The sequence below is a fragment of the Pleurodeles waltl genome, chromosome 6 (genome assembly GCF_031143425.1).
Source record: "Pleurodeles waltl isolate 20211129_DDA chromosome 6, aPleWal1.hap1.20221129, whole genome shotgun sequence".
Lineage (NCBI taxonomy): Eukaryota > Metazoa > Chordata > Amphibia > Caudata > Salamandridae > Pleurodeles > Pleurodeles waltl.
The window spans coordinates 1221053884-1221081223 of NC_090445.1; the positions used below are offsets into that span (position 1 = coordinate 1221053884).

Sequence of the window (27340 nt, forward strand, 5' to 3'; positions counted from 1 at the left end):
CACTGCCGCAAGCGTGGTAGTCCATCCAGACATTTGGCTGGTGCAGATGCCAAGACCATGCCCACTACCAGGAAGTGACCCTTACCTGATTTATCCCCCTGGTATGTGACTGAGACACCCTGTTGACCATAACTCCATCTTCCCATTGGCATTTGGACGCTGGACCTGTGCAACCAACAGCTGTACCACCTATTCTGATGATTCCATCTACCATGACCTCACTTATCACCTATTGGACCATGTATAAACCATATATTTTTTTGTCAAATTCAATATATGCACAATAAACACCAATGGAACGTAGATACTATATATGCTTCTTCATTACAACATCAACCAAAGTCATGATTGCGAAATGTGATATGCTTATGCACCCCAACATCCAACACGTAGTGTGGTGGGCAGCAGAGAGATGCAGCTTCAGCAGGAGACACAGTAGAACAGATATGTCCCAGACCACGTCAGACAGTCCAAAATCCTGGCCTACACAAGAGTATAGTCAATATTTCAATCTGCAAAAAGACGATGACTGAGAGTACCATCAGGATTGAAGGCATGAAGCCACACAAAGCGCATATGCAGCATATAGATGTCTTGCCCACTGTATAATACCTCCTAACCAGGACCCCCAAGAGATTCCCTTTACAACACCAGTCATAGAATATTCATCAGAAATCACTGTAGCTGCCATCTGTCATTTACAACACTCAATTCTCAAATCATTCAGCAGTGGCTGATAACTATGAATGCCTCAAGCTGTAGGTAGCAGAAGCACATATTTGTTTACCACAGTCAGTGGGTGGAATGACATGAGAACGGGAGAATGCAGCAAACAGCTCAATACTGGTGTGTACATTGGAGATGTAAATCTAGGTAACTTCATTGAGTACACTTGTTAGATTTAAGACACTTATACTGTGCACCTTACATTCATCAGTCTGCGCCCCTACACCCACATAGGGATATGACTGCATTACACCCCCACTGATGAGTTAACTCAGGAGGACTAATTTCAGCAAATCACGTGGATATACAAAACTTGTTAACCCACACTCACCATACCTGTATGTCAATGGAAGTACTGATTGAGGAGCTCAGTCCTAGAGTCAGCTGAACCTTCCTCCTGTGCCTCTTCATCACTTGCCATGTCAGCATTACCAGCCACTGTGCCTGCTGCCTCAACCTCATCAGCTAGCAATGGTATCTGACGTCTTAGGGCTAGATTGTGGAGCATGCAGCAGGCTGCTATTATCTGGCATACCTTTTGGGGCAAGTAGAGGAGGGCACCTGCAGATAGGTCCAGGCCCCTGAATCTGGCCTTCAGGAGGCTAAATGTTTGTTATATTAAACGCCTTGCCCCCCTGTGGGCCTTATTGAAGCGGATTTCCCCATCTGTAGCAGGGTACCTCACTGGTGTAAACAACCAGGGAAGGTTAGGATAGCCTAAGTCACCTGTATTAAAAAGATGTAGGACCAGTGAAATAACAGGAACAGCGACAGGGTAGAATGTGATGACAGGTGTCATAACAGTAAAACACCTTCTAATGTATACATATCAAGGATCCAGGCCCTCTTTGTGTGTAGCAGTGACATAATTTGTGGGACATTGCTGTTCTTCAAAATGAAGGAGTCATGCACAGTTCCAGGAAACTTGGCTGTGACCTGTGAGATTTAGTGGTCTGCCAGATACACCACCTGAACATTAATGGAGTGGTAGGTCTTCCTGGTTCTACACACCTGTTTATTGGCACTGGGGGGGGACCAGGGCTATATAGGTGCCATCAGTGGCTTCTATCACATGAGGGTTGTGTCCCATATCATAGAAGTCTGTCTTAACATAGACCAAATCCGCACGTTGGGGGAACCCGATGTAGCTGTCCAGGTGTTTCAGCAATGTTCACAGTACATCCTTCAACACAAGACTGAACATAGGCTTTGACATCCCTGCTGCCAACCCCACTGTATTCTGAAAGGAGCCTGTGGCAAGAAAGTGTAGCACTGTCAGGCATGGCACTGTGGAAGGGATGGCATAGGGGTTGCGTATGGCTTGTAAGAGATCAGGCTCCAACTGTGTACATAGATACATGATGGTATGACGATTCAGACAATAGGTCTAGATGATATGCCTGTCCTCCATGGTTGCAAGGTCAACTAGTGGACAGTACACTGGTGGTTGTCTCATTCTCCTCATGGAAGGATATCTAGGTAGAGAAGAGAGAATGTACAGTAAGAAATGCACTTGACACGTGTAAGCAGAACATGTCCAAATGGCACACACCTAACATTGTAGCACATGCATAGCACTGCTGACACATACTATAACAGGCATGCTGAATCGCTTTGGACACCAGCTTGCAGCACAATGCTGAACCTGTAAGCCGTATAGGACATATATCACATGCAATATGTGGTAGACTGAGCTGTCATGCACGGATCATTTCCAAAAGTAATGGTATATACCTGTATGGTGCCACAACCTATGTGCCTCTGATTATCTAACCAAGCCCATCAACAGATATATTGCCACATCACGTCACTGTGTCATGCATGTCACATGTCTGCACTACCATGATGGCACAACATAGGGTTGCTCCTCTATTTGGCGCACTTGTATTGGCACATCAATGCATGATATGTGCACAAAATGGCAGCCGCCTGTCCTGCAGCACTGAACAGTTGAAAGTGACCTAAGTCTGCAGGTGTATGTCGTCATGCCAGAAGGCGGTCAGAACCTGTGTGCAACTTGTAATTGGTTAACATTGCTGCCTATGGGGGACTGGAGGCAATGGCAATGGCATTGACTGCCGGTAGTGACGATCCTGTACCTAGCGGCCATGACCGACATTTGCTGCAGCCTTGCTCACTTGACTCCTGACACTTTTCCTAGCAAGAACTTCTCGACCTGAGCTGCTATGTACTGTCTCTGGAAGCCATTATGCCATATCCGGCAGGTGATAGGGCCCCAGCCCTCACCACAGAAGAGCTGGAGAAGCTTGTGGAAGGGGTCCTACCCCTGTATGGGGCACCAGAAGAACAGGTGAGCCCAATTCCATAGTCATGTGTGATAGGGATGCGTGTGAGGGTGAATGGGGTAAGTGTACTGGTGAGAGAGTATATGCATGCAGAGGGCATAAAGTGAAGTTGTGTGGGCAGAGAGGATGGGTATGTGTGGGCACTTGGTGAGTCAGATGTGTATAGACCACTCCTGTTGGTATGGTGCCAGAGTGCATGACTTTCTCCTTCTGTTTGTCTCATCTATGCAGGTGAACGTCCATCAAAAGAAAAGGATCTGGCGTGCCATCGCCAAGGAAGTGTGGACCGCGGGGTTCCACAGCCGATGGAGCACCCATTCTCGCAAGTGGTGGGAGGACCTGAGACACTGGGCCTGGAAAACTGAAGATGTCCTCCCAACGAGGGAGGGGTACCCGTCGGACTCTGACCCCCATAATGGCTAGAATTTTGGCAGTGGCCTATCCTGAGGTTGATGGGCGTTTGAGGGCAGCACGGCAGCCACAATGGGTTGAGTACTGACTATATCCTGGGACTTGGCTCGGGTTCTATGGGATTAACTGCCTCACTGTAGCTTATGTGACAATGTAGTCAGTGCAACATGTATGTAGACTTGGGGGGAACGGATAGTAACCACTGTAGGAAAGTACCCTCTTTTTGGCATGTTACCCCCAATTTCTACCTGATGTCAGTGTGTTTTTGACAGTCACTGGTATCCTGCTAGCCAGGACCCCAGTGCCTATGGTTTATGGCCTGCTTGTCAGTGTGTTTAACTCTTATCTATCTAAACTCTAATTATCTAAATTGTCACTAGAGTCCTGCTAATCAGAACTCCAGTGTTCATGCTCTCTCTTTCTAAATTTGTCACTACAGTTTAGTGACTCCATATTTCACTCCAAATGGCACACTAGACCCACTTTATAAGTCCCTAGTAAATGGTACATAGGTACCCAGGGCATTGGGGTTCCAGGGAATCCTTATGGGCTGCAGCATTTCTTTTGCCACCCATAAAGAGACCATACAAACACTTCTTAGGGACTGCTATTACAGCCTGTGTGACATAGTGCATACACTATTTCACAGCCATTTTCACTGCACCAGGTCACTTATAAGTCACCTATAAGTCTAACCTTCAGACCCTGAAGGCTAGGTGCATAGTACCTGTTTGTGAGGTCACCCCTGCACTAGCATAGATGCCCCCACGTCGCCCAGGCCCATTCTCCCGGACTTTGTGATTGTGGGGACGCCATTATAAGTGTACGCTACATATATGTAGCTTCACAACGGTAACTCCGAATATGGCCCTGTAAGGTGTCTAACAACTGGGAATTGTACCCCAATACTGATTCCAGTATTGGTTGTACAATCCCATGTACTCTGGGGGCCCAGAGCTCCTCCAGAGTGTCCCTGGGTTTTGCCATCTTGTTTTCAGGATGGGAGCATCTGAGTGGCCAGTGCCAGCAGGTGACGTCAGAGACCCCTCCTGATAGGTGATTACTTGGTTAGGTGACCCATCCCCCTCTCAGGGCTATTAAGGGTCTCTCCTCTGGGTTTTTCTTCAGATTCGGATTGCAAGACTCCAGTAGGAATCATCTGCATCCTTACTTCATCTTCTACCGACAGATCAATCGCTGACTGCTCCAGGAACTCTACAAAACTGCAACAAAGAAGCTAAGACAACTTCTGCAACCTTGTAACTTCAGGTCCTGCCAGAAACTGCAACAGTTTCCAGGTCGTGCATCCTTCGAGGACTTCATGTCTTCAGCCTGCACCAGAAGAACTGAAGAAATCTCCCATGGAGGGACGGAGTCACTTCCCTGCTTCAGCAGGCACCTCTCTGCAGCGATGACCGGTGGCTTGGGTCCCCTCTCCAGACAACAGGCATGAATCCAGCGACATCGGTGGTGGACTAAAGTGACTCCGGCAGTCCTAACGTCCAGCTGTCCAATTTTGGTGGAGGTAAGAGCTTGCCTTCCCACGCAAGAGAGTACCCCCATGCACTGCGTGACTTGCAGTTGCCAAGGCTTGTGTTCAACCTTCCAGAAGTTCTTCTGGAACAGCAGAGCTTAGGTCCCCAGCACTCCATCCTGCGACGCACAGCTTACTGAGTGGTTCTCTGGCGGAGTGGGAATCCTTTGTGTTGTTTTGGGTGGGCCTCCATTTGCACCTTCTTTGTCCCCTTGCTGTGGGACTCCTGTGCGCGCTGCCTGGTCACTTGAGAGCTCTCTGGGTTGCTGAGAGTCCCCTGTCTCCCCCTCCTGGGTAGAGGCCACAAGGTCCCTCCTGGTCCCGGGAAGAGCCATTTTCCACTCGCCATGAGCTTTGCGATTACCAAGGCTTGTTGGCAGAATCCGCAAACCAGACTGCATTCATCCTTCCGACGTGGGACATCTTCTGCACCAACCAGGAACCCCCATCTGTCTTCTTTGGTGCAATACTGACTTTGTCTTCTCACCAGTGGTTCCACTTTTATACCTTCATCCGGGTTAGCAGGGGCTCCTGATCTCCCTGGACACTTCAGTGCTTCTTGGACTTGGTCCCCTTCTTCTGCAGGTCTTCAGGTCCAGGAATCCATTGTTGGTGTCTTGCAGTCTCTTTTGGTTCATGCATTGTCTTCTATCATGACTTCTAGTGTATTTTAGGACACTTGCTGTGTTTTACTCTTCCTTTCCTGGGCTCTGGGGTGGGGTATTTTACTTACCTTTGGTGTTTTCTTACACTTCCAGCGCCCCTCTACACACCATACTAGCCTAGGTGGGAAACCGACTTTCGCATTCCACTATTTTAGTATATAGATTGTGTTCCCCCTAGGCCCATTGCAACCTATGGTGTTTTTCACTATTTGCTCTATATTCTTACTGTGTACTTGTTTCTGGTTACTAGTGTATATATTGTGCAATTTACTTGCCTCCTAAGAGAGTATAGCCTACAAAGTATTTTTGGCATTGTGTAACTGTAGGAGGCTAGCCTGGCTTATAGTGGGTACCTTGTGGTACTTACACCTTGTGCCAGGTCCAGTTATCCCTTATTAGTAGATTAGTAGTGTTCTAGCAGCTTAGGCTGATAGAGGTAGCTATAGCAGAGCAGCTTAGGCTGAACTAGGAGACATGCAAAGCTCCTATTATACCACTTATATCATATAGCACTATATCACAAGAAACACAATACTCAGAGTTACTAAAAAATAAAGGTACTTTATTTTAGTGACAATATGCCAAAAGTATCTCAGAGGATATACTCCCTTAGGAGGTAAGTAATATACACACAAACACAAAATTAGAAAAGCAGTGTAAACACTGTAGAACACAATAGAATGCAATAGGAGACAATAGGCCTAGGGGCAACACAAACCATATACTCCAAAAGTGGGTAGAGGGTTGCTGGGAGTGTAAGTAAACACTAAGGGTGTCCAAGATACCCCACCCCAAGACCCTGAAAAGTAGGAGTAAAGTTACCCTTCTACCCCAGAAAGTCAAGATAGGGGATTCTGCAAAGACAACAACTGACTACAAAGCTCTGAAGACGGATCTCTGGACCTAAGGACCTGCAAAGGAAGGGGACCAAGTCCAAGAGTCACGCAAGTGTCCTGGGGGGGCAGGATTGGGGGGGGGGGGGGGGGGGTGCAAAAGGGCTGCCTCCGGGTGGAAGAAGCTGAAGATTCTGCAACAATGGAAGGTGCCAGGAACTTCTCCTTTAGTCAGAAGATGTCCCACGGCGTGCTGGAGGATGCAGAGTTGTTTCCACGCAGAAAGACCGCAAACAAGCCTTGCTAGCTGCAAGAGTCGCGGTTGAAGATTATGGGTGCTGCCAGGGCCCAGAAAGGACTAGGAGGTCACCCCTTGGAGGAGGAGACAGAGGGGACACTCAGCAAGAGAGAGAGCCCAGGCAGAAGCAGGCAGCACCCGCAGAAGCACTTGAACAGGCGTTCAAGAAATCTGAGCACAGCGGTCGACTCAACAGAACAAAAGAGGGTCCCACAAAGCCGGAGGTCAACTCAGCGAGTTGGGCAATGCAGGACGGAGTGCCGGGGACCTGGGCTGTGCTGTGCATGGAAGAAGTCTTGCAAAAGTGCACAGAAGCCCTAGCAGCTGCAGATCACGCAGTACACAGGATTACTGTCTGGCGTGGGGAGGCAAGGACTTACCTCCATCAAATTTGGACAGAAGGACCACTGGACTGTCGGGGTCACTTGGATCCAGCTCCTGTGTTCCAGGGACCAAGCACGTCAAAATGAGAGGGGACCCAGAGGGTCAGTGATGTAGAAATGTGGTGCCTGCGGTAGCAGGGGGAAGATTCCTTTGACCCACTGGCGATTTCTACTTGGCTTCCAGAGCAGGGTGAAGGCAGACAGCCCTCAGAGCATGCACCACCAGGAAACAGTCGAGAAAGCCAACAGTATTAGGCGCTACAATGTTGCTGGTAGTCTTCTTGCTACCTTGTTGTGGTTTTGCAGGCGTCCTGGAGCAGTCAGCGGCCGATCCTTAGCAGACGTCGAAGAGGGAGATGCAGAGGAACCCTGGTGAGCTCTTGCATTCGTTATCTGAAGAGAAACCCATAGGAGAGACCCTAAATAGCCCTCAGAGGAGGATTGGCTACCTAACCAGATAAGAGCCTATCAGGAGGGGTCTCTGACGTCACCTGCTGGCACTGGCCACTCAGAGGTCTCCATTGTGCTCTCACACCTCTGCATTTAAGATGGCAGAGGTCTGGGACACACTGGAGGAGCTCTGGGCACCACCCCTGGGGTGGTGATGGACAAGGGAGTGGTCACTCCCCTTTCCTTTGTCTAGTTTTGCACCAGAGCAGGGGCGGGTGGCTCCCTGAACCGGTGTAGACTGGATTATGCAAGGAGGCTCTTCAAAGCATTTCCAGAGGCTGGGGGAGACACCTCCTCCCCAGCCCTTAACACCTATTTCCAAAGGGAGAGGGTGTGACACCCTCTCTCAGAGGAAATCCTTTGTTCTGCCTTCCTGGGACTGGCCTGCCCAAACCTCAGGAGGGAAGAAACCTGTCTGAGGGTTGGCAGCAGAGGTAGCTGCAGAGAAAACCCCAGAGAGCTAGTTTGGCAGTACCCAGAGTCCATGCTGGAGCCCCGGGGATGCATGGGATTGGCACCCCAATACCAGATTTGGCTTGGGGGGGGACAATTCCAGGATCTTAGACATGTTACATGGCCATGTTCGGAGCTACCATTGTGAAGTTACACATAGGTATTGACCTATATGTAGTTCACACGTGTAATGGTGTCCCCGCACTCACAAAGTCCGGGGAAATTGACCTGAACAATGTGGGGGCCCCTTGGCTAGTACCAGGGTGCCCTCACACTTAGTAACTTTGCACCTAACCTTCACTAGAGGTTAGACAAATAGGTGACTTATAAGTTACTTAAGTGCAGTGTAAAATGGCTGTGAAATAACGTGGAAGTTATTTCACTCAGGCTGCAGTGGCAGTCCTGTGTAAGAATTGTCTGAGCTCCCTATGGGTGGTAAAAGAAATGCTGCAGCCCATAGGGATCTCCTGAAATCCCAATACCCTGGTACCCAGGTACCATATACTAGGGAATTATGAGGGTGTTCCAGTGTGCCAATTAGAATTGGTGATAACAGTCACTAGCCTGCAGTGACAATTTTAAAAGCAGAGAGAGCATAAACACTGAGATTCTGGTTAGCAGAGTCTCAGTGATACAGTTAGGCACCACACAGGGAACACATATAGGACACAAACTATGAGCACTGGGGTCCTAGCTAGCAGGATCCCAGTGACACAGGCAAAAACAAACTGACCCACAAGAAAAAATGGGGGTAATATGCCAAGCAAGATGGTACTTTCCTACAGTAACTACAGTGGTGTTGCAAGAGCTTTGCATGTCTCCTAGTTCAGCCTTGGCTTCTCTGCCTACAGCTACCTCTAGACAGCCTGGCTTCTAGACAGCCTGGCTTCTAGACACTAACTACATTTTACTGATCAGGGATAACTGGCCCTGGTATAAGGTGTAAGTACCCACCACAAACAAGGCCAGCCTCCTGCAACCACCTAGCATGAGTATTAGTTGTTGATGTGTTTTGATGGTTTGCTGTCAGTGGACGTACATCTCCCATATCCAGACTTTTCCATGTTTGCATTGCGGAGATGGTCTAATCACATTGGCACATGTGTGACTCCATCCTGCCTTTACTATGAATGTGAGCTTGTGTATCACCCTACACATTGAGTACGACCTTCTCCATCCGTCTGCATTTGGACATTTGTGACTCTAAGGTGTCAGTCCATTCCCATCTGTATAGCACACCTGTATATGTGCGGCTCACCTTTTATCACTGGGACTATATACATCAAGTACTGGTTATGGTATTGAATCCATGTGAGGCAGCCAATACATTCCCACCACAGATATGGCCTGTATAGGACTGGACGAATGACTTAATAGTTGTCTCCCCATGTATTGGTAATCTATCTGTTGGGTATGTGAAGGTTGCTAAAGTAGAATCATTTGAATTGTGCCTCTGATTTGGTCTGATTACAATCAATATGCATTTCTAAGGGCTAGACTTGTGGAGATGAGACCTTGAACCCAATGAGATAGTACTAGAGGTGGTAAGTGCCTAGGCAGACCTCGTCATTGTCAATATGTAATGTAAATGCTATGTTGCCAGTGTGCTAGCAATTACAGTGCAACATAGTTTATATGCTGTCTACATAATGTCTCAATGGTTACTAGTGGGACACTGTCTGCTACCCTTGCCCTAGTTAAAGTGGGTGATTAGGACAGGATTGGGTATTGCATGACTTATGAGATGTTGATGTGAAATGAAAGTTCTGTTTAATGTCCTGAGGCTGCCCTGTGTAGTAGTGGGATGTGTTGTCAGTGCAAAGGCAGTTGTGTTGGTTCATGTATGCATAATGCTTCCATGTATTAACCGTCTGAGATGTGTTTTATCTGGATATAGGTACAGATATTCACAAATCTGGAATGGTGTGTGTGTGTGTGAGAAAGGGTGGTGTTGCCATGTTGTGAAGTCCTACGGGTGAAACTGCATGTGTGCTGGTATTATATGTGGACCATGATGTCATATGTGTGTTCCTGAGGTTCATCAGTTGTGACACTGCACTCAGAGATCGAGTATGGATGTGTAATATGGGCCATTGTAGATGCACTTAGATGTATGATTAGTTGTTATGTACATATGTTTGCTGTCTGCAAATCTTCCTCTGTGATTGGGTCAGACTAATCACATGCCTGTACCCCACACTTGTATTGTACACATCATATTTCAGCCGTATAGGTGTATAACTTATAGTGGCTTCATCAGAGTGTTATGTCAGCCACGTAATGTGGCAGGCAGATGCTGTGTGCTCTGTGAGTGGAGTAATATTCATGGTTCTGGGAATTTAACAAAGGACATGAACTGATCAGCTGTTTTGAGTGTACATGTCTTATGTGTTTTGTACTTCATCCAGGGCATGATGTCAATGCAGACATGGCTATGGTGATGATCATGTGGATGACTCCAGTTCTCCTGACTTACTTGGATGTAGATGTAGGGTAAGGGTTGGCATATAGGGGTGGGTAGTGGCATGGTGTGGGAAATGTGTATTGGCACCCGAGATAGCCTAGCCAATATATGTATTCTCACAGATGTGCATGTTTAAACATGTGTATTTGAGGTATATGTTAACCCCTATTCTTCCTGTCTGTCTCCCTCCCTCCCTCTCTCTATTTGTGTGCATCAGTATTGGCAGGCGAAGGAGAAGGGGCACAGGCGTGTGCGGATGCTGCAGGCCACAGGACCCGGAGTGCTGCTACCAGCTACAGCAAGGGTCCCAGCCGCACAGAGTGTGAGGAGATTGCCACGGGGGAGACCAGATCAACCACGTAATCTTTGGAATCGTCCTCCAGTGACACTCCCTGGTGGTGGCAGACCCTTCTGGGACCACCCCCAGCACCATCTTTGTCCGCCACCCCCCTTACTACCACCGCCCTCCTCGTAGCTCTCCACCCAGTTGCCCATGCCCTCTCACCCAGGAGGGTGGGTGTGTCCTTCACAACAGACACCTCTGCCAGCCCTGCTGCCCTCAGTGAGGAGGCTATTGACCTACTGAGGTCGATCTCTGTGGGTCAGTCGACCATTGTGAATGCCATCCAGGGACTGGCAGCACAAGTCCAGCAGAGCAATGCGTTCCTGGAGGGCATTCACAGTACACTGGCTGGCCTACAGAGATCTTTTCAGGCTCTGGCCTCCACACTGACGGAAGCCAATCACCCTTTGTCTAACGTCCCCCCTACACCTACCTCTTCCCAATCTCAAACCCCTCTTCCCAAAACCAGCCAAAGCACACAGCCACACACACATACATCCACCTCAACAGCCAAGGGTACCACTGATAAATACAAGCACCACAATACCCACCACCGGCATGCACACAAACACCACCACCTGCAGACACACCAACATCCACTACCTGCACAGACATCCCCCCCCCCCCCCCCCTCACAGACACTGCACCAGACACACCTGCAGCCACCACACCAACATTCACTGATCCTGCCACAAATCCTATCTGTCTGTGGAGGACCTATAGCAGTCAGGAGTCATGTAGGGGGACACAGAGGTGACATTTGTGCCTTTGGCACTTTGGACTGGCCAATGGCCTTCTCATTGTAAATACTTATTTTTATATGCCCATATTTAAGATTTTAATACATCTGAGCCAACCTGTTGGATTTGATGGTAGCATACTTGTCCTGCCTTTCTTTCCACGTGTCTGTTTTGTATTTGGCGGCTTTGGTTTGTGTGTGTGTGTGATGTGTGTGTATGTTGGTTGTGCTAACTGTTGTGTCTGGGCTGCGTGTGTGTGTGTGTCCCACTGTCATGCCTGTGTATTAAGTGTAGGATATGTTTGTGCTTGGTACATGCACGTATGTAGATACATTGTGTTTTCTGTTGACAGGTGTAGTGGTGGTGTTGTGTGCCCTTATGTGGTTATGTGGGTGACCGTGTGTATGTGGTGATGGATGTGTCAGATGCATTTTGTGTTGTGTTAGCGTGGTATGACTTACACAATCATATAGACATACAATGAAGCATATTTTGGTTGTCAGGTGTTGTGTTGTATGTATGTACTGTCGTGGAGGTGTGTAATGTAATTGCTTGCTGAGGCATTTGTGTAGTTGTGGTGTCATTGTGTGAATGGGTGCTGTTGTGTATTGCTGTGTTAGACTGTGCCGGTGCTGTGTGTCCGCGGGTTGGTGTGTGTATTGCACGTGTGTGTTGGCCATGGTCTTTGTAGTATTGGTGTGCGTGTATGTAGGTGTGTGGGTGTGTGTGTGTGTGTGTGCATGCAGCTGTGTAATTGTGTGTGTGGGTCGCCTTCGCAAGCCATCCTGGATGTTTGTTGTGTGTGCGTGTGTATGTTGCATTCTCCCTACAGTGTCAGGTAGGTGTGTGTACTCACAGTTGTTGTCCTCGTCATATTCGCTGGTTCCGGAGTTGTGCGAGCTGGAGCAGTGGGAGTACTTCCAGAGCGGCTCCAGACAGGTATGTGTTCCAGAAGGTGAGTATTTCCTTTTATAGAGGTGGTTTCCACTAGGGTTTTCGTGGTGGTGCAGCTGAGGCAGAAACCCTGGTGGTGTTCATGCTTGTGATATGTCTGGCGGGAACATGGTGTCCGCCGGCCTGAAGGTGGCTACCGACGTCCTTGGCAGCATGACCTTACTGACGGTTGTTTGGCTGTCTTCTGTTGGGAAGACCGCCATGGTCATAATTTAGTGGTCTTCTCCGCTGACCAGTTGGTGGTAAGACCACCGCTGCCGACATGGCGGTCCTGGTACCGCCAAACTCATAATGACTCCCAAAGTTTTTTGACGTAGACCATGTACCCAAATCAGAAGAGGAGGCAGTCGAGCAGAGCTTTATGGAAGTTGGAATCCAGATACATTATCAAATTAAGAAGCATCAGTCTCGGTGGCATTAGCTTGAAGGAAGAAGTATTTGTAAAACTAGCGTAATTAATGTGATTTGTTTTCCCCTAGCGGTGATCAAGAACACATATATGTCCAAATTAGAGTGATAAAGGAAAATGGTCACAGTGGATCAATATGTGGAAGGAGATGAGAATATTTGCCTGTTACATCTGCTGATGACAATATGGCTGCTTCTTTTTTTGCGCATGGCACTTTGAGCACATTATTGCATTTTAGATCACATGTGGGAAATGGAAACAGTTAAGGGAGGATGACTATTATCCACTTATCGTGTCCACATAGGTCATGATAATGAGAATGTATTGGGTTAACTATAGGCAAGACCAAATATGCATTAGTCCTAACTGGTCCAATTTGTGATATTAAATGTAACAGACATTTTGGGATAAAATATTTCTTCAAATATTTTATCAAATATATGCAGCTTGATATGATAATACAATGGCAAATGATAACTTAACCCACTAGAGGGCATGATAGAGATAACATAAAGGACATATGGAGCACAAGATGTATACCCAATAGTTAAATACATCTGAATCAGAGTACCCTTAACATGACAGGCATTTCTTGCTCCTCATAGTGCATACTGGTTATCACAAACATTACATACTATCTGGATAAGAATTGGAAAAAATCCAATTTGGAACCATCACAATGAGTGACCCTTTAGGACTTCGTTCACACTCAAGTGAGACACAGCCCTCTGTACTTTACTATCATGTACTAGATAGGAGAGGAATAAGATGTGCGAGGCCACTTTAGAATAGCACTTAGCACTTTCATAATGATTCATTGGTAGAAATACATCTCCCAAGATGCTTGTCATGCTTTTAACAATATGTACATGTGGATCTGATGAATATGATACAACATGTGCCTGCAGGGTTTGAGAATTGCACTTTATAGCACAATTTGCTCATAACACATGAAAGATTAAACCTCCCATGTTGCCATAACAGGAAGCAGCATTGTTTATGTGACCGATTGTTAAAAATGGGATTCTTGGTTGGCTAGGGTAGGCACCTCAGCCAGGCAGGGACTGCCACTCTAGTCAGGGTGAGAGATTACACACCCAAGATAACCCCTGCTCATCCCCTTGGTAACTTGGCACGAGCAGTCAGGATTATCCCAGAGGCAGTGTGTAAAGCGTTCGTACAACACACATAACAAAGAAAATACACCACAAAGGAAACACAACATCAAGTTATATAAAAATTAACTGTATTGCAAAAACATTATTAGACCAAACATGACATGTATCCATAATACCCTGCTACACAAGCAGTTGTCTGAAGAGTACACAGGTTATTAGCACTTTGCTAAAGCAGTTGTCAGGTCATCATTATCACCAAAATAACTGCACATAACATGAAAACATTTCCACAGGGCATACGTCATTATCAAAAGAATACACGCCATAATAAACACATTATCATGAATGCACTTAAGGGAGAAACGTTCCCACATGGCTTTGCCAGGCACCTAAAATGTACATCCTGTAGTACAATACCAATGCAACATAAATCAGTAACACTGTACCAAACAAGCACTTGTCAAAACCCTCATGGTGCAATCACCCAGAAATGTTCCCAGATTGTGTATGTCACATGAAACATAATCACTGAATAAGGTGGCCTCATGTTAAGACTTTACAGTAATGTCTCTGTCCCCCCCCCCCATGCAAGCAAGGAAGATCCTGAATAGAAACAACAGATATAATTACCAGGGAGAGACAGCATAGGAAATGAGTAACAAGAGTATTCTGGGGCTGTGCAAAAATGTGAATTTCTATGGTTTTGTAAGTTTACAATGTGAACATAAGTATAAAGTCCCTGTAACCTTTGGTTTATTCAGTGAATTTCTATGTTTTTTTTAAACGTAAAGTAATTTTAATTTCTATGCGTTAGTCCAACCACCACTGGTTGGCTGCAGGCTGTGCGGAGCGGCTGTTGGTCGCAGGGCCTGACTTGCCGCCAGACGCTGCAGCCAACCCCTATAACCACCCAACCCAATGCTGCGCACGGCCTTTGGCCGTGGCCTGTCTCTGCGGGTGTGAGAATAGGTGTGACAGGGTGTATCTGGGTGTGAGTGTGGCTGTGAGAGTGTCTATCTGGGTGTGAGATTGGGTGTGTAAGTGTCTTAGTGGGTCTGTGAGTGGGTGCGTCAGTGTCTGTGCGGGTCTGTGAATGGGTGCGTGAGGGTTTCAGTGAGTCTGCACAGGTGTGTGGGTTTGAGTGGCTGTGTGAGGGTCTGAGTGTGGCTGTGAGTGGGTGCGTGCGTGAGTGTTTGAGTGGGCCTGTGAGTGGGAAAAGAGATTAAAAGACAGAAAGAGAGGGAGAGAGAGAGTTTTTCAGGCATTGATGCATGATATACTTAAAATGAGATATTTGTGGACAGATTGACAAGAAAAATCTATTAGGCATTTAAAAAGTGTCATTTCACCTTTCAGTTTGAACCTTAAACTTTTGAAGTTTAAAAGAAATTAAAGAAGAAAATCCACCACCGGTACACCTGGAGTAGAACCTCTTCTTTCAGTGTGAGAGTCTGTGACCTTAACCTTTAGGCCACAGGTTACTCCTTACTCTGATGCTTGCAGACATACCTATGACAGTCAACGCAACTGCACGCTCCAGTTTCCAAGGTGACTCTTGCTCGGATACACTTTTATTTTTGAGTAGAGCTTAGGCCTCCTGGCCGCATTTCTGCTGATACCATACCTGCTCAGAGATTTCAGGAAGATCAGGAACCACCGGACCCAAACCATGCTTGTGGCTCTGGATTGGGCATGAAGAGTATGGTATCCCAAACTCCTGAGCATGAGCTTCGGTCCTCTGATCAGGCGTTCCTTTTGATAGAAACTACTGTCGCTCCAACAGGGTAGTGTCCTGCACCCCAACTCGTGCATGTTCCGCCTTCATGCATGGAGATTGAACGGCAGTAGTTGCCATTTTGACTTACCTGCATAAGTCTGCAATGTAATTCTAGCAGCTATCCATCCCTCAATCAAGACAAGCATATGCCTGCCATTGTGACAAATGATTAGCTTGGTGTGCTTACAAATCTCTTGACCCTCTTTCTGCACCTTTGTATAAGTTTTTATTTTTTTATTTTTTTTATTTGTTCTCTCATTAGTCCGGCAAGGCTTTGCTTTGGGTGCTGTTAAAGGGTATCTTTTGGCCATATCAGCATTCTTGCAAGTGCTGGATCAGCCCTCCTTGTTTATCTCACCAATTGTGACTCGTTTTCTAAAAGGTCTACAGCAGGTGTACCCAACCAGTCGATCGGGAGCTACCAGCAGCTCCCAGACCCCTTCAGAGTAGCTCACAGCCTGGAGTTCATTTTTAAACAAGCACAGGGTCACATTTTTCCTTTTAAGGCTAACAGAATGTTGTGTTTATTATACATAATTATTTTCAGGCTGCACATAGGGCCTGAAAAGGATCATAGCTGGAGTCAGACTTATGACCAAGGGCACAGAGGTGAAGAATTGAAGCACTAACATCTTTAACTCTTGAATAAAAGTCCTTGTCAACTCAGTATTGGAGGTGAGAACAAAATGATGTTTCTCAATGCTTTTAAATGGGAGAAAATTAAAATGAAAAGCAACCTTATAATTAAGTTACCTTTTTGTTTTAATTTTCTCAAAATTTGTTTCAAAGTGTTGCATTTCCAAACTGCAATCAGGCATCTTGCTCCCAGTGGGCAGTAGAACACTGTGCCATATTTGTAATAGTACAGTCATTCTTTAAATGGGAGAAATTTAAAGTACAGAACAATTTACCACATTTTGAACAATTTTGCACTTCAAATTCTGCTGTTTAAAAAATCATTGTATGTTTGTGTTATACATGCAACAGTAGCTAAATGTATGACCTGTGCCACAAGTACATACAACACAGGCTTTCAGTTACCTATACACATTTATCCCCTTTCATATGCACACATGTTCATGCATCCCTAAATAACACTGCCTCACTGACACGTGACAGCCCTATCATACTACCACTAGTCAAAGTATTTTGTTCAAACCATAGTGTCTGGCTGTATGCACATTAGAGTTAGTCAAGAAAGCTGGGTATGTGGGTGTCCGTTAATGATGCACAAGTTGTTTAGACTTTGGTAGCTCACAATGATTTTCACTGATTAGAAGTAGCTCTCGCTACAGAAAAGGTTGGAGACCTCTGGTCTACAGCATATGTTTTCTACGAAATTATTCATCATGATATAACTGGACTTGAATATAGTCCTGACATTTCTCATTTTCTTACCCTTTGAGCCGATGCCAAAGTTTCCTCTACACCTTCTGATCACGAAATAGCTTTTCTAGTGGCCATTACATTGGCTAGGAGGGTTAGTGAACTGCAGGCACTCTGTGCACCCTCCTTACCCAACTTGTTTTCCCTGACAAACTAGTTCTGTGAACACGTGGCTCTTTCTGGCTGAAAGTGGTAACACCATATCACGTAGGCCAGGACATCACACTGCCTACATTCTTTACTCTGCCTCACCCTTCCAAAGAGGAGGAGAGACCCCACTGCCTGGACCTAGTAAGAGTAGTGTCTTTCTACTTTGTTCGTTCCTAAGAATTCCAGGTGAACAGTCAACTCTTCATTGGGTTCATCGGGGCAAAGAAAAGAAGGGCCATGAAGGACCAAACCATCTCAAGATGGATTGTGCTTTGTATTATAATCTTGTACACATTGGCCAGGGAGCAGCCCTCTGAGGACTTGCATGCTCATTCCACCAGAGCCAAAGCTGCAACCACTGCTTTTGCTCATGGAGTCATTGTCTTGGACATTTGTCAGGCTGCAGCATGGGCATCTCTGCACACATTTACCAAACACTACTGCCTCGACAGTTAGGTCTGTCATGATGGGCAGTTTGCCCTTTTGGTCTTTCAGGACTTTCTGGTCTACATCTGTTCGCAGACCCATCTCCTGGGAAGTATTGCTTCGGTATCTATTCTGAGATAAGGAACCTGTGGCTAGAAGCCTCTATCAGATGAACAAGTTACTTACCTTTGGTAACATCTTATCTGGTAGTAACTCTGTCTAGCTGCAGATTCCTCCTCAAAATTCCCATCTTCCCTGAGCTGTGAACAGATTTCTCTGCATACGGTAGCCCTCGTAGGTCCATTCTGTTGTGGCGCCTTGCTTCAGCACGGAAATGCCACAAAAAGAATCTTATGTCAGCTTGGGTTGCATCTGTATAGGCCCTGTGCACGTCACTTTCAGCACAGACTACTCCACCTACTGGTGCGCAGAGGTACTCCTCGAAAATTTCCAGACCAAGTCTGATGCCTGGGGAATGCTCTAAGGTAAGAAATTTTCAACTATATAATCTCTACCAGATCAGGCGTTACTAAAAGTAAGTAATGTGTTCTTCACCTGTGAGAATGAGCATTATTGGGTGAGTTTTGACTTAAGATATGTTGTCAAATGTGGCTGTTACCAGTGGCTTCTGTGTTTAGATTACAACATAATTGCTTGCTAATCTAGGAGTCCCTTGGTTCACAAATGTGGTTATCACAGATCAGTGAAACATGATTTTTGGTTGGTTGAGTAAATAACAAATGCTAACATATATTTTATTGTTCGTATATACCAGGTATAGTGTTAAATAGTGTTTCATTTAATATGGACTTTTCTTTCACTCTCTTTGTGTCTGACTGGCTATTAGTAATCCAGTTTTACATTTTTAATATTGTTTAAAAATGTTATTTCTGTTGTTTTACTATTGATATTTGGCACTTGTTGCAAGGTTTAACGTGCTCTGAAAGCACACAACATTCTCTAACAGCGCTTAGAGTAGGTCAGGATTGCTTAACCTTTTTCATTTTACTTGCCTGGAGGTCACCTGGACTTTGTGAACTTGTTAAGTACTTTAACATAGGAAAAAATGAACCATTTTATTAGGGTGTGTTTATATGTACAATGCCTCAAGGGATGTGAAAGAGTTCTCAAACCTAGAATTGTGTATTTGTTTCCTGTGAAGAAAGAGTCAGCGATGCACACCTTTATGGAAACTGAGGAACAATTGCCTTTGTTACTGTTCATAGCAGAACATAAATGGGTTGAACACACAGATCGCCATATTTATTTATTGAGAGTTTTATATAGTGTGTACTTGACCCATACAGTATCAGAGCGCTGTACAATAAACATGGAATGCTACTTTGTACATACATTTTAACAAATATCAGAGTTCACTCTCCAATTTTACCCAGTTTGGTAGTTGGGATTTAAAGATCGTAAATTTTATGACAGGTGGACAGTTTGCTCTCCGTGTTCAAGAATGCGTTTGTTAGCCACCCCAGTGAAATCTTAGGTACTTTGTTGTTTCCTTTAGGTGACAGTTGTTCATTTGATTTGAAGTTGTGAGGCTTCTTGGTATGGAGGTGGAGTTTTATTATCCTTCCTTCCAGGCAACAGGCCAGTATGTGGTGAGGTCCTAGCAGGTTTGGCAACTAGTGTTGGTAGGCCTATTTCCTAATTAAATCAGGTTGTCTTTCTAGAAGTATTTTAAGATTTTCTTGAAGTATGCTGTTGAAGGGTTAGCACGGATTTCCAGTGGAATGGAGTTCTATATCCTTGGTGCATTTCCCTGAATAAGTATGTGTATCATCCTTTTTTTTTTTTTCCTTAACTTTGGTGGTTTGAGAAGCAGTGTATCTGTGCTCCTGAGTGTGTGTTTTTTTTTTTCTTCCCAACCTAATAAAGAAGTACAAGAGCAATCCAAATGTCCATTTGAACATGAGTATCAACCTTAAACTTGAAACAGACATTCACATAGAACTCATGTTAAAAGAAAATGTGGGAACAGACGTTGTGTGTCTGGAAATAATCTCAAACACAATTTTGATAATGAGACACAGATACCTGTCGTGAAGCACTCGATTTTGAAAGTAGAGGAACCAGTATGACATAGTTGGGTTCAAGTCAACTGGGTTGAGATTTAATTTAAGATTTTAACCAGTAGCAAAAAACATAAGCAAAATGACGCCGTGAAGTGAAGAAATTTTGCAAGAAGCCCAAGTAAAAAAAAAAAAAAAAACATAATCATAGAAGAAAATAGTGACAAAAATAGTGTGAATCAGTGGTACATTGGTATTTACAAGATAGACTTATTAGCATAACATGTATGGCAACACTGACCAGTTCCCATAATGTGAGGGTTTAGTACAAGGTCTGTCCATGTTGGTGTCAATGGAGTTTCGACCCCAGGCCGGATGAGAGGGTCGCTTCAGGACAGATGATGTCCTGGGGGTGATAATCCTCTTTGATGGCGCCTGGCTGCATGGTGTAGCTGCTGGGCTTTATGAGATTCTTTCTATACAGATAACTTCTGTTTTACCTATATTTTCTTTTAACGTGAGTTCTAGGTGAACCCCTGTTTCAAGTTTAAGTTCTTCCTGATCAAGTCAGTTTTTTTTATAGGCATTCTGGTGTTCTTTTGGTGCATGGCATTGTGTGTGATGCAGGATGTTTTTAGAGTGCATCTTGCTTCAACTGATAGCCATTTGAGTCTTGCAAGAGTGGATGTGATGTGGTTGAAGCGTTTCTTTTCTGAAATGAATCTGGCTGCTGCATTTAGTGTGGCTTTCATAGGTGCTTGGTAGGTTTCTGTTGTGCCAGTGAGGGTTGCGTATCTGTAGTATAGTCTGGATATCACCATGACTTGAATCAGTTTCTGAGGTCTTCCTCAGGTATGAAGACTTTGGTTGTTTTTTTTTATTTTTATTGATGAGTTTGAGATTGTGCATGACACTTCTTGCTTTGGTATTTATGTGGGTAGTCATGTTCATATATTTGTCTAGTGTGATCCTTAGTGGTCTCCTGTTGTTGGTTGCCAGTTAGAAGTGTTCAGTTGAGAAATCCATCTGAGATATATTGTTATGATGGAAGATTAGTTGCAATTCTGCATTTTGGTGGTTGAATTATTGGTGATTTTATGTAGCCAGTGTTGCACCTCCATTAGTTTCCAATTTAGTGGGAGGCTATCCTTTGGTGAAGTGATTTTAAGGTAAAGTTGTGTGTTGTCAGTGTATAGGTGGGAGTTGAGTTTGGCTTATTTCAGGATCATTACCAGTGGTTCCATGTAAAGGTTGATTAATGAGGGGGATAGGATTGAGCCATGTGTGTAACACATTAGTTGACTGGGACTGTGTTGGATAGTAGGTCATTCATTATGCGTAGATGTGAGCAACTGTTAAGATATGAGATGAATCATTTTCAGACTATGTCCTTGATTCCGAGGCATGATTTTAAAGTGTTTAGTAGGGTTGTGTGGTCAACTCTGTAGAAGGCGAAAGAAAGGTCTAGAAATATTAGCAGACATGAGTTCCTTGTGTCATTCATACTGTACATGTCATCGGTTATGCTTAAGATTGCTGTTTCTGAACTGCAGCATTGTTTGAAGCCCAACCTTTTATGTCAAGTAGGTTGTGGTCATCTGTGTGTTCACTGAGCTGAAATTGTATTCTTTTCTCCATGACTTTTACTAGGAAAGGTAGGTTGACTACTGGGCAGACGTTTTTAAGACCTTGGGAGTCTACACCTGTTTTTTTTTTTTTAAGGAGTGTAGTGATTTGTCCTACTTTAAGGCAATGTGGCATTGTGCAATTTGTTAGAGAGGCCATGTTGCTGGTACATGTAGCTGCTACGATGTGTGTGTTTTTTTTATTAGTTGTGATAAGGAGGAGTCAACAATGTGACCTGTTGGGTTTAGGTCTGATATGACCTTCATGATTTTGTTCTCTTGAAGCGTTCTGAACATCTTCCATTATTGCATTGTTCTTCAAGAACAGTTGGGCTGGGTGAGACACAGTCTGTTTGTCCTTGGTCATTTCTTTCAGGGGTGGGGGGGGGAGTGTCCACTGGAGAGTCCTTCTTGTTAAGGTGGTTGCTCAAAGATGCTTCTATTTTCAGGATATTTTTTCTGTGGATAACTTTGATATGTTTTCAGATTTCTCCACTGTAGCCACTGTTTGGGGTGTTTGTTGTCTGATGGTGTTGGAGTTGTTATGGGTGATTATTTGCTTTGTCTACCTGCAATCAGAAGTCTGCTTTAGTTTTAAAGATGTGTATTTTGTATTGGTTTCTCTCCTGCCATAGTAGCTTAAGGTTAGAGGTCCCTTCTCCAGTTTTTTCCCATTAGTCTGAGTTGTCTTTCTTCATTTAGATCATTTTTGAACCATAGTGATTTGTTTCTTAGGGCCAGATGTACCAAAGGATTTTACCCATTCTGTGTCTATGGGAAAAAGCTTTCGTACATATGGCCCCTAGTCTCTTGAATTTTACTGTGGCCACTTGGTTGCGTATAGTAGTGTTTCTTTGTAGTGTATTATTAGGTCTTCCAACAAGTGGAGCTTGCTTGAGGCAGGGATGTTGGAGCTGATCTTTTCTGCTAATTCATCTGTTTATTTGTTTTGTGTTCCTTATCCAACATTTGGGTCTGTGGGCTTGTCCTTTGGTATCTTTGTGTTCTGTGTTGAGATGTAAGTGAAAGATGTGGTGATCTGATCAGTATATTGGTTGAATGGTGCCTAGGCTTAAGGATTCATCTTTGACTATGAGCAGGTCTGATGTAGCTTCCTTTTTGTGAGGGGTTGACACAGTGTTATTTTAGGTTGTTGTTTTCAATGAAGTGTTTCTGGTTTGTTATTAGAGTGTTATTGGTGTATTTCCATTGAATGTTGAAATCACCTAGGACTAAGTTGTTGGATACCAGGAGCGACTATGTGGTGTGAAATCTATCAGATGTTCTGAGAAGAGCTGTTAATCTCCTGGTGGATGATAAATTAAGCAGGTTTTGGTTGGCGAGAGTCCAGCTGAAGTGAGGTTTATTCCTAGACAATCAAAATTGGAGTATTTTCACTTTTAGAGGGATCTTTTTGCAGGATGTTCCTGTGAATGACCGCTAGACCTCCTTTTTTTTTTTTTCCATCTTGGTCACTACGTCTTATGGTGAAGCCCCGGCGAACTAGTAGATCGATCATGGGTACCATGGTGTCATTCAGGCATGTTTCTGTAAGGAATGCAATGTAGATTTTGTAGAGATGATTACTTCTGCTATTTCGGTGCTGTATTTAAGAGCAGTTCTACAGTTATGGAGCATACATTTTATTGTTGGTTTAGTAGTATTGATTGCTTGGCCTGGACATACTGGTATATTGATGATTTGTTTCTCTGTGGGTGGGGGATGTCCTCCCATTATCATTTCTCGCCATGCCTGATTGTCTGTCTTTTCGTATCTTGTAGGTTCTTTGGGACGTGACCTCTGTCTCTGTTTTGTTTGGATGACTCGAGAAGGGCACAAGTAGTGTCTTGTGAGGATCTGTTGTTTGTCCATGATGGTCTGTGTCAGTTATCATATAGTTGTCATATAGAGGTCTACATGTGTAGTGTGCGCCTCAAGGGGTATGTTTGAGTGAGAATCTATGTGTAATTAGAAGTGTAAGTGTGGGGTTTTGGCAACTTGCTGTCTTTTGTTTCCCTATATGAGCATGCAGTATTGCGTTTTGCCTTATTATTATAAATGTTTTTAGTGTTTCAAGACCCACTTGAACCTGAGTTTGGTGATGGGGAGGTGGAATTGTCCTTGCTAACGTTAGAATTTGTGATCTGTCTAGCACAGCAGCTGTCTGAATCAAAGTCAACTTATAGAGGTATCTTGCTCCCTCCATGCTTTTTGGTTGTGCTATTATTGTTTTTAGAGCAGTGCAAGAGTATTGCATTCCAAACAGTGAGTTAGTGGAGAATCCTTATCAGGGGAGAATAATTGGTGTCAAGTAAGTAACGTATGTCATAGATATTTTAGAAGCAAACTGATAGAATGTTACAGCTTTTATACACAATCTCAGGATTTCAGCCTCAAAAATATTCCTCATCAGGCAAGAGGAAGCAGAGGGGAGTTTAATAGCGACATTTATATTTCTAAATCTATTCCATACAAAAGGGCAGTCTTTTCTCAAACAGAGGTCTCTCTTAGAATTAGAGATTTAGATGAAACTGCAAATATAATGGAGCCAAAGACAATAAGAGGATAGACAAACTAAGGCAGATATAGGTGAGGGTTAATGGAAAGTAGCATGTGGGGACAACAAACATCTTGTTTAGTAACTGGGCAATGGACATTTAGAAATAATTGTTATTTGCTGGTCTTTAGACATTTAGTTCTAGATAAAAGGATCTTGGTATGTACAGTTTTCTTATTTCTCTCCAACAGGATTTCATCTGAGTGCCACTGTGATCCCACCTCAAATGGTACCACCAAAAGGAGCCTACAACGTTGCTGTGATGTTTGACCGCTGCAGAATAACCTCGTGCAGCTGCACTTGTGGAGCTGGTGCCAAGTGGTGTGCTCATGTAGTAGCCCTCTGTCTCTTCAGAATACACAATGTAGGTTTGAATGCACAAGTGCTAGCTACCTTGAAATGAAAGATTACTTTTATTATTTTTTTGCATCTGTCCACCTATAAACTCTTTCTTTTATTTTTGCTGCCTGTCTCTCCACTACAGTTAACTGGAGGGATTTACACCTTTTAGAAATGGGCACAATTTTAGTGGACTCCACTTTAAAGGTCATCTGTTAACAATTATGGACTATGTTGTGGCATATACAGAAGAAAGTGCTGTGTGAGTTGTAGAGAGGTGAACGTTCATTAACAGTGTTTGTAGTTTGTCAGAACCAGTCATTTACTTCAAAAGGTAACAACCGCAGACTAATTACATGGAGGGTCAGTGACACAGGCCTAGGGCTGCTTGGGATTTCCAAAGGTAGTGAGCTTGCATCATATCATATGGTGTGTGATGATTTCAGGGAGGAGTGGAAATGGTCACACCTCCTATTTTGCATAAACTGCGGGGTTTAATAATAAGTGGAAAAAAAAAAACCAACCCCCGTTAATTTCTTTGTCCACTGCTGTGAGTTCCCTCATTGCACAGCAGCTCCCTTTGTCCTTTTGCCTTTCTCTTCCCTTTCAGCCCTCCAACAGAGATTCATTAGTGCTTCACGTGCCCCTAAGGTAGGTTTTGAGAGCAGAAGGTGTCTCCTGGTTCCAGAACTTTAGCTGCCAGAAAAAACTGAAAATTTGCGATGTCAGTAAAGAGTTCCGCCAATAGTTGAAGTGTTTACCATTTCAAGACAAATGGCCATAAGTGGGCACCCCGCATTAAAATATCTTTACTTCCAGGCTAACCTGAATGGGAATGATACTGTGTTTTCATGTTTACCAGGCTCAGAATGTCCATCTTCTCTCCTTTAGAACAGGCAAAGCATTGTGTTCAGACTGTGCTTCTGGCATGTGGTTTAGTGTATTTTGGAATCTACCTTGCCATCTCGACAATGAGGTTTCCCTTTATTTCTCCTTGTGCTCTTCATTGAATCTTATTTATCTCTTCCATTCTCGACTAGTTGCTCACAATTCATTCAGTGGTGTCCTATAGCACCACCAAACCTCACTACCACAGTTTTCTAAATAGCTATGCTGTTCTAGCTTTCCTGATGGCTAGTTCTTCCCGCAGAATCCTGTCCTCATGAATATCCTCCTAGAGCCGTATTGGATCAAACAAACCTTTCATAAGCGTTAGCATTTCAGCCCCTGACAACACCACCTACCTCAACAACACTCAAACAGTGGACGTTATTCAAGTGGCAGGAAAAAAAAGTTCGAGCCTTGTTCAAGGACCAACCCCTGGCACAGTCTTTCAGTAAAGGCTAGTTATTTGCTCGAATGAGCAAGCTCTTTGGCTTGGATTCCGTTGCCTTAGGAATGCCTAACAGATTATAGCAACAAACAACAAAATGCTGTAAACTATGCTTGAATTATCTTCACAGTGGTAATCATTTGGGACTGTGTTCTGGTCCATCATTTGTCACCTGCCATGCTATGCTGGACCAAGACCAGCAATATGGAAATTATTCTTTATCCTGCTCAAGTAAGAACATTCTAGACCTAACTACCAGGCCACCTCCTCTCCGGACGAGAACATAAGCAATCCCATACTGGTTTTGGCCTACTTAGTCTGTATCCTTGAGGTAATACTACTAGAGCCCTATTGGACAGTGAGCACAGGGCCCCTTCATACATTTCACACTTTTCAAATGTTTACTGCAAGAAACAAAGTTGCAAAAGGAATGCTTGACTTCATCTCAGCCACTTAAATCGCTTGGGATGGCATTCCACTATATCCCATTTCACCCATCAGACAGCAGTAGGTCGTTCCTTAAGTTCTTGGCAGTTGCAAACCACTGTTATCAATACCTCCTCTTTGGCTTCGGGTGCCAATCTGGGGGAGATGATGGAACGAGGCCTTTGGCACACGCCAGAGCAATGATTCTACAACAGTATTTTCAAGTTGTGACACTTTTATTTGTCTTGAAGGCTTTTCTCCTATCAGTTTAGCAAAGAGATGTTCTGATACTTTTAGACAAAGCCCTCACTTAGAACTTAGATTACATCAACAAACAGAGCTTTGTGGGCCCTTGGACCTTATGGTGGGAAATGTTGCACCTGTGATGAAAGGCTCTGCAGCAGGATAATTTCTTAGAGGTATCCCTTTTGGCAGGCATGCCTTAAGTCACTTATCTTTGCAGGGCCCTGATTGTGATCAGCATCCTGAAGTGAAAGATATGATATTCTCCAAATTGGGTTGCCCCCAAATAGATATTTGTGTCACTGCCCTGAACAGGAAGCACACTAAAGTTATTTGCCTTGCACTTCCCCCTTAAATAAGATCAAACGCAACTGATTCTTATTGCCTCTGATTGGGCAAGGGGGTTTTGGTCTGCTGATCTGGTGGAACTCTGCATTCATCCGCACAGCATTCTCATTTTGGATAGATCTGCGTACTTCTAAAGATGGTCTGATGTTCTACCCCGGCTCTGATACACCTCATTTATACATGTGGAGATTTAATTGTGTCAGCAGGAGAACGTTTGCTTGCCACCACAAGTAGTGGATATCATCCTGGATGCCTGAAAACCTGCCAACAAAACAGTGCCTGCTGACCATTGGTCCAAATTTGTTTCTTGCTGTGGGTGTGTTTGCTTCAAACTCCTTCCAGGCTTGCCTTTCTATTTTTTTCTTTTGCAGTTTCCCTTGCACAACAGGGCTTGCCACTGGGAATGGGTATTTGGCAGTACTTGCTGCCTTTGTGTGTCTTCTTGATCAGCCCTCTTTAATCAGGATGCCTTCACTGCTGCGTTTCTAGAAAGGTGTATTGTGTGTGGTTCCTCCCATATCCTTTATTCTTCTGCAGTGGGATTTAAATGTGGTATTAACTTTTGTGACATCTCAGTTTGAACTGATGCTCAGTTTGCCTGCTTAGTCTTAAAACTGTATTT

General features: G+C 44.4%; 1 protein-coding gene across 2 annotated transcripts in view; it reads left to right on the forward strand.

The window, feature by feature from the left end:
• ZSWIM8 (zinc finger SWIM-type containing 8) overlaps positions 1-27340 on the forward strand; it is a 2332791-nt gene that overhangs the window by 267231 nt on the left and 2038220 nt on the right. For both annotated transcript variants that reach the window (XM_069240531.1, XM_069240532.1), the window contains exon 4: positions 24221-24393. In XM_069240531.1, the coding sequence (XP_069096632.1) occupies positions 24221-24393 (173 nt within the window). The remainder of the gene's footprint in view (positions 1-24220; positions 24394-27340) is intronic.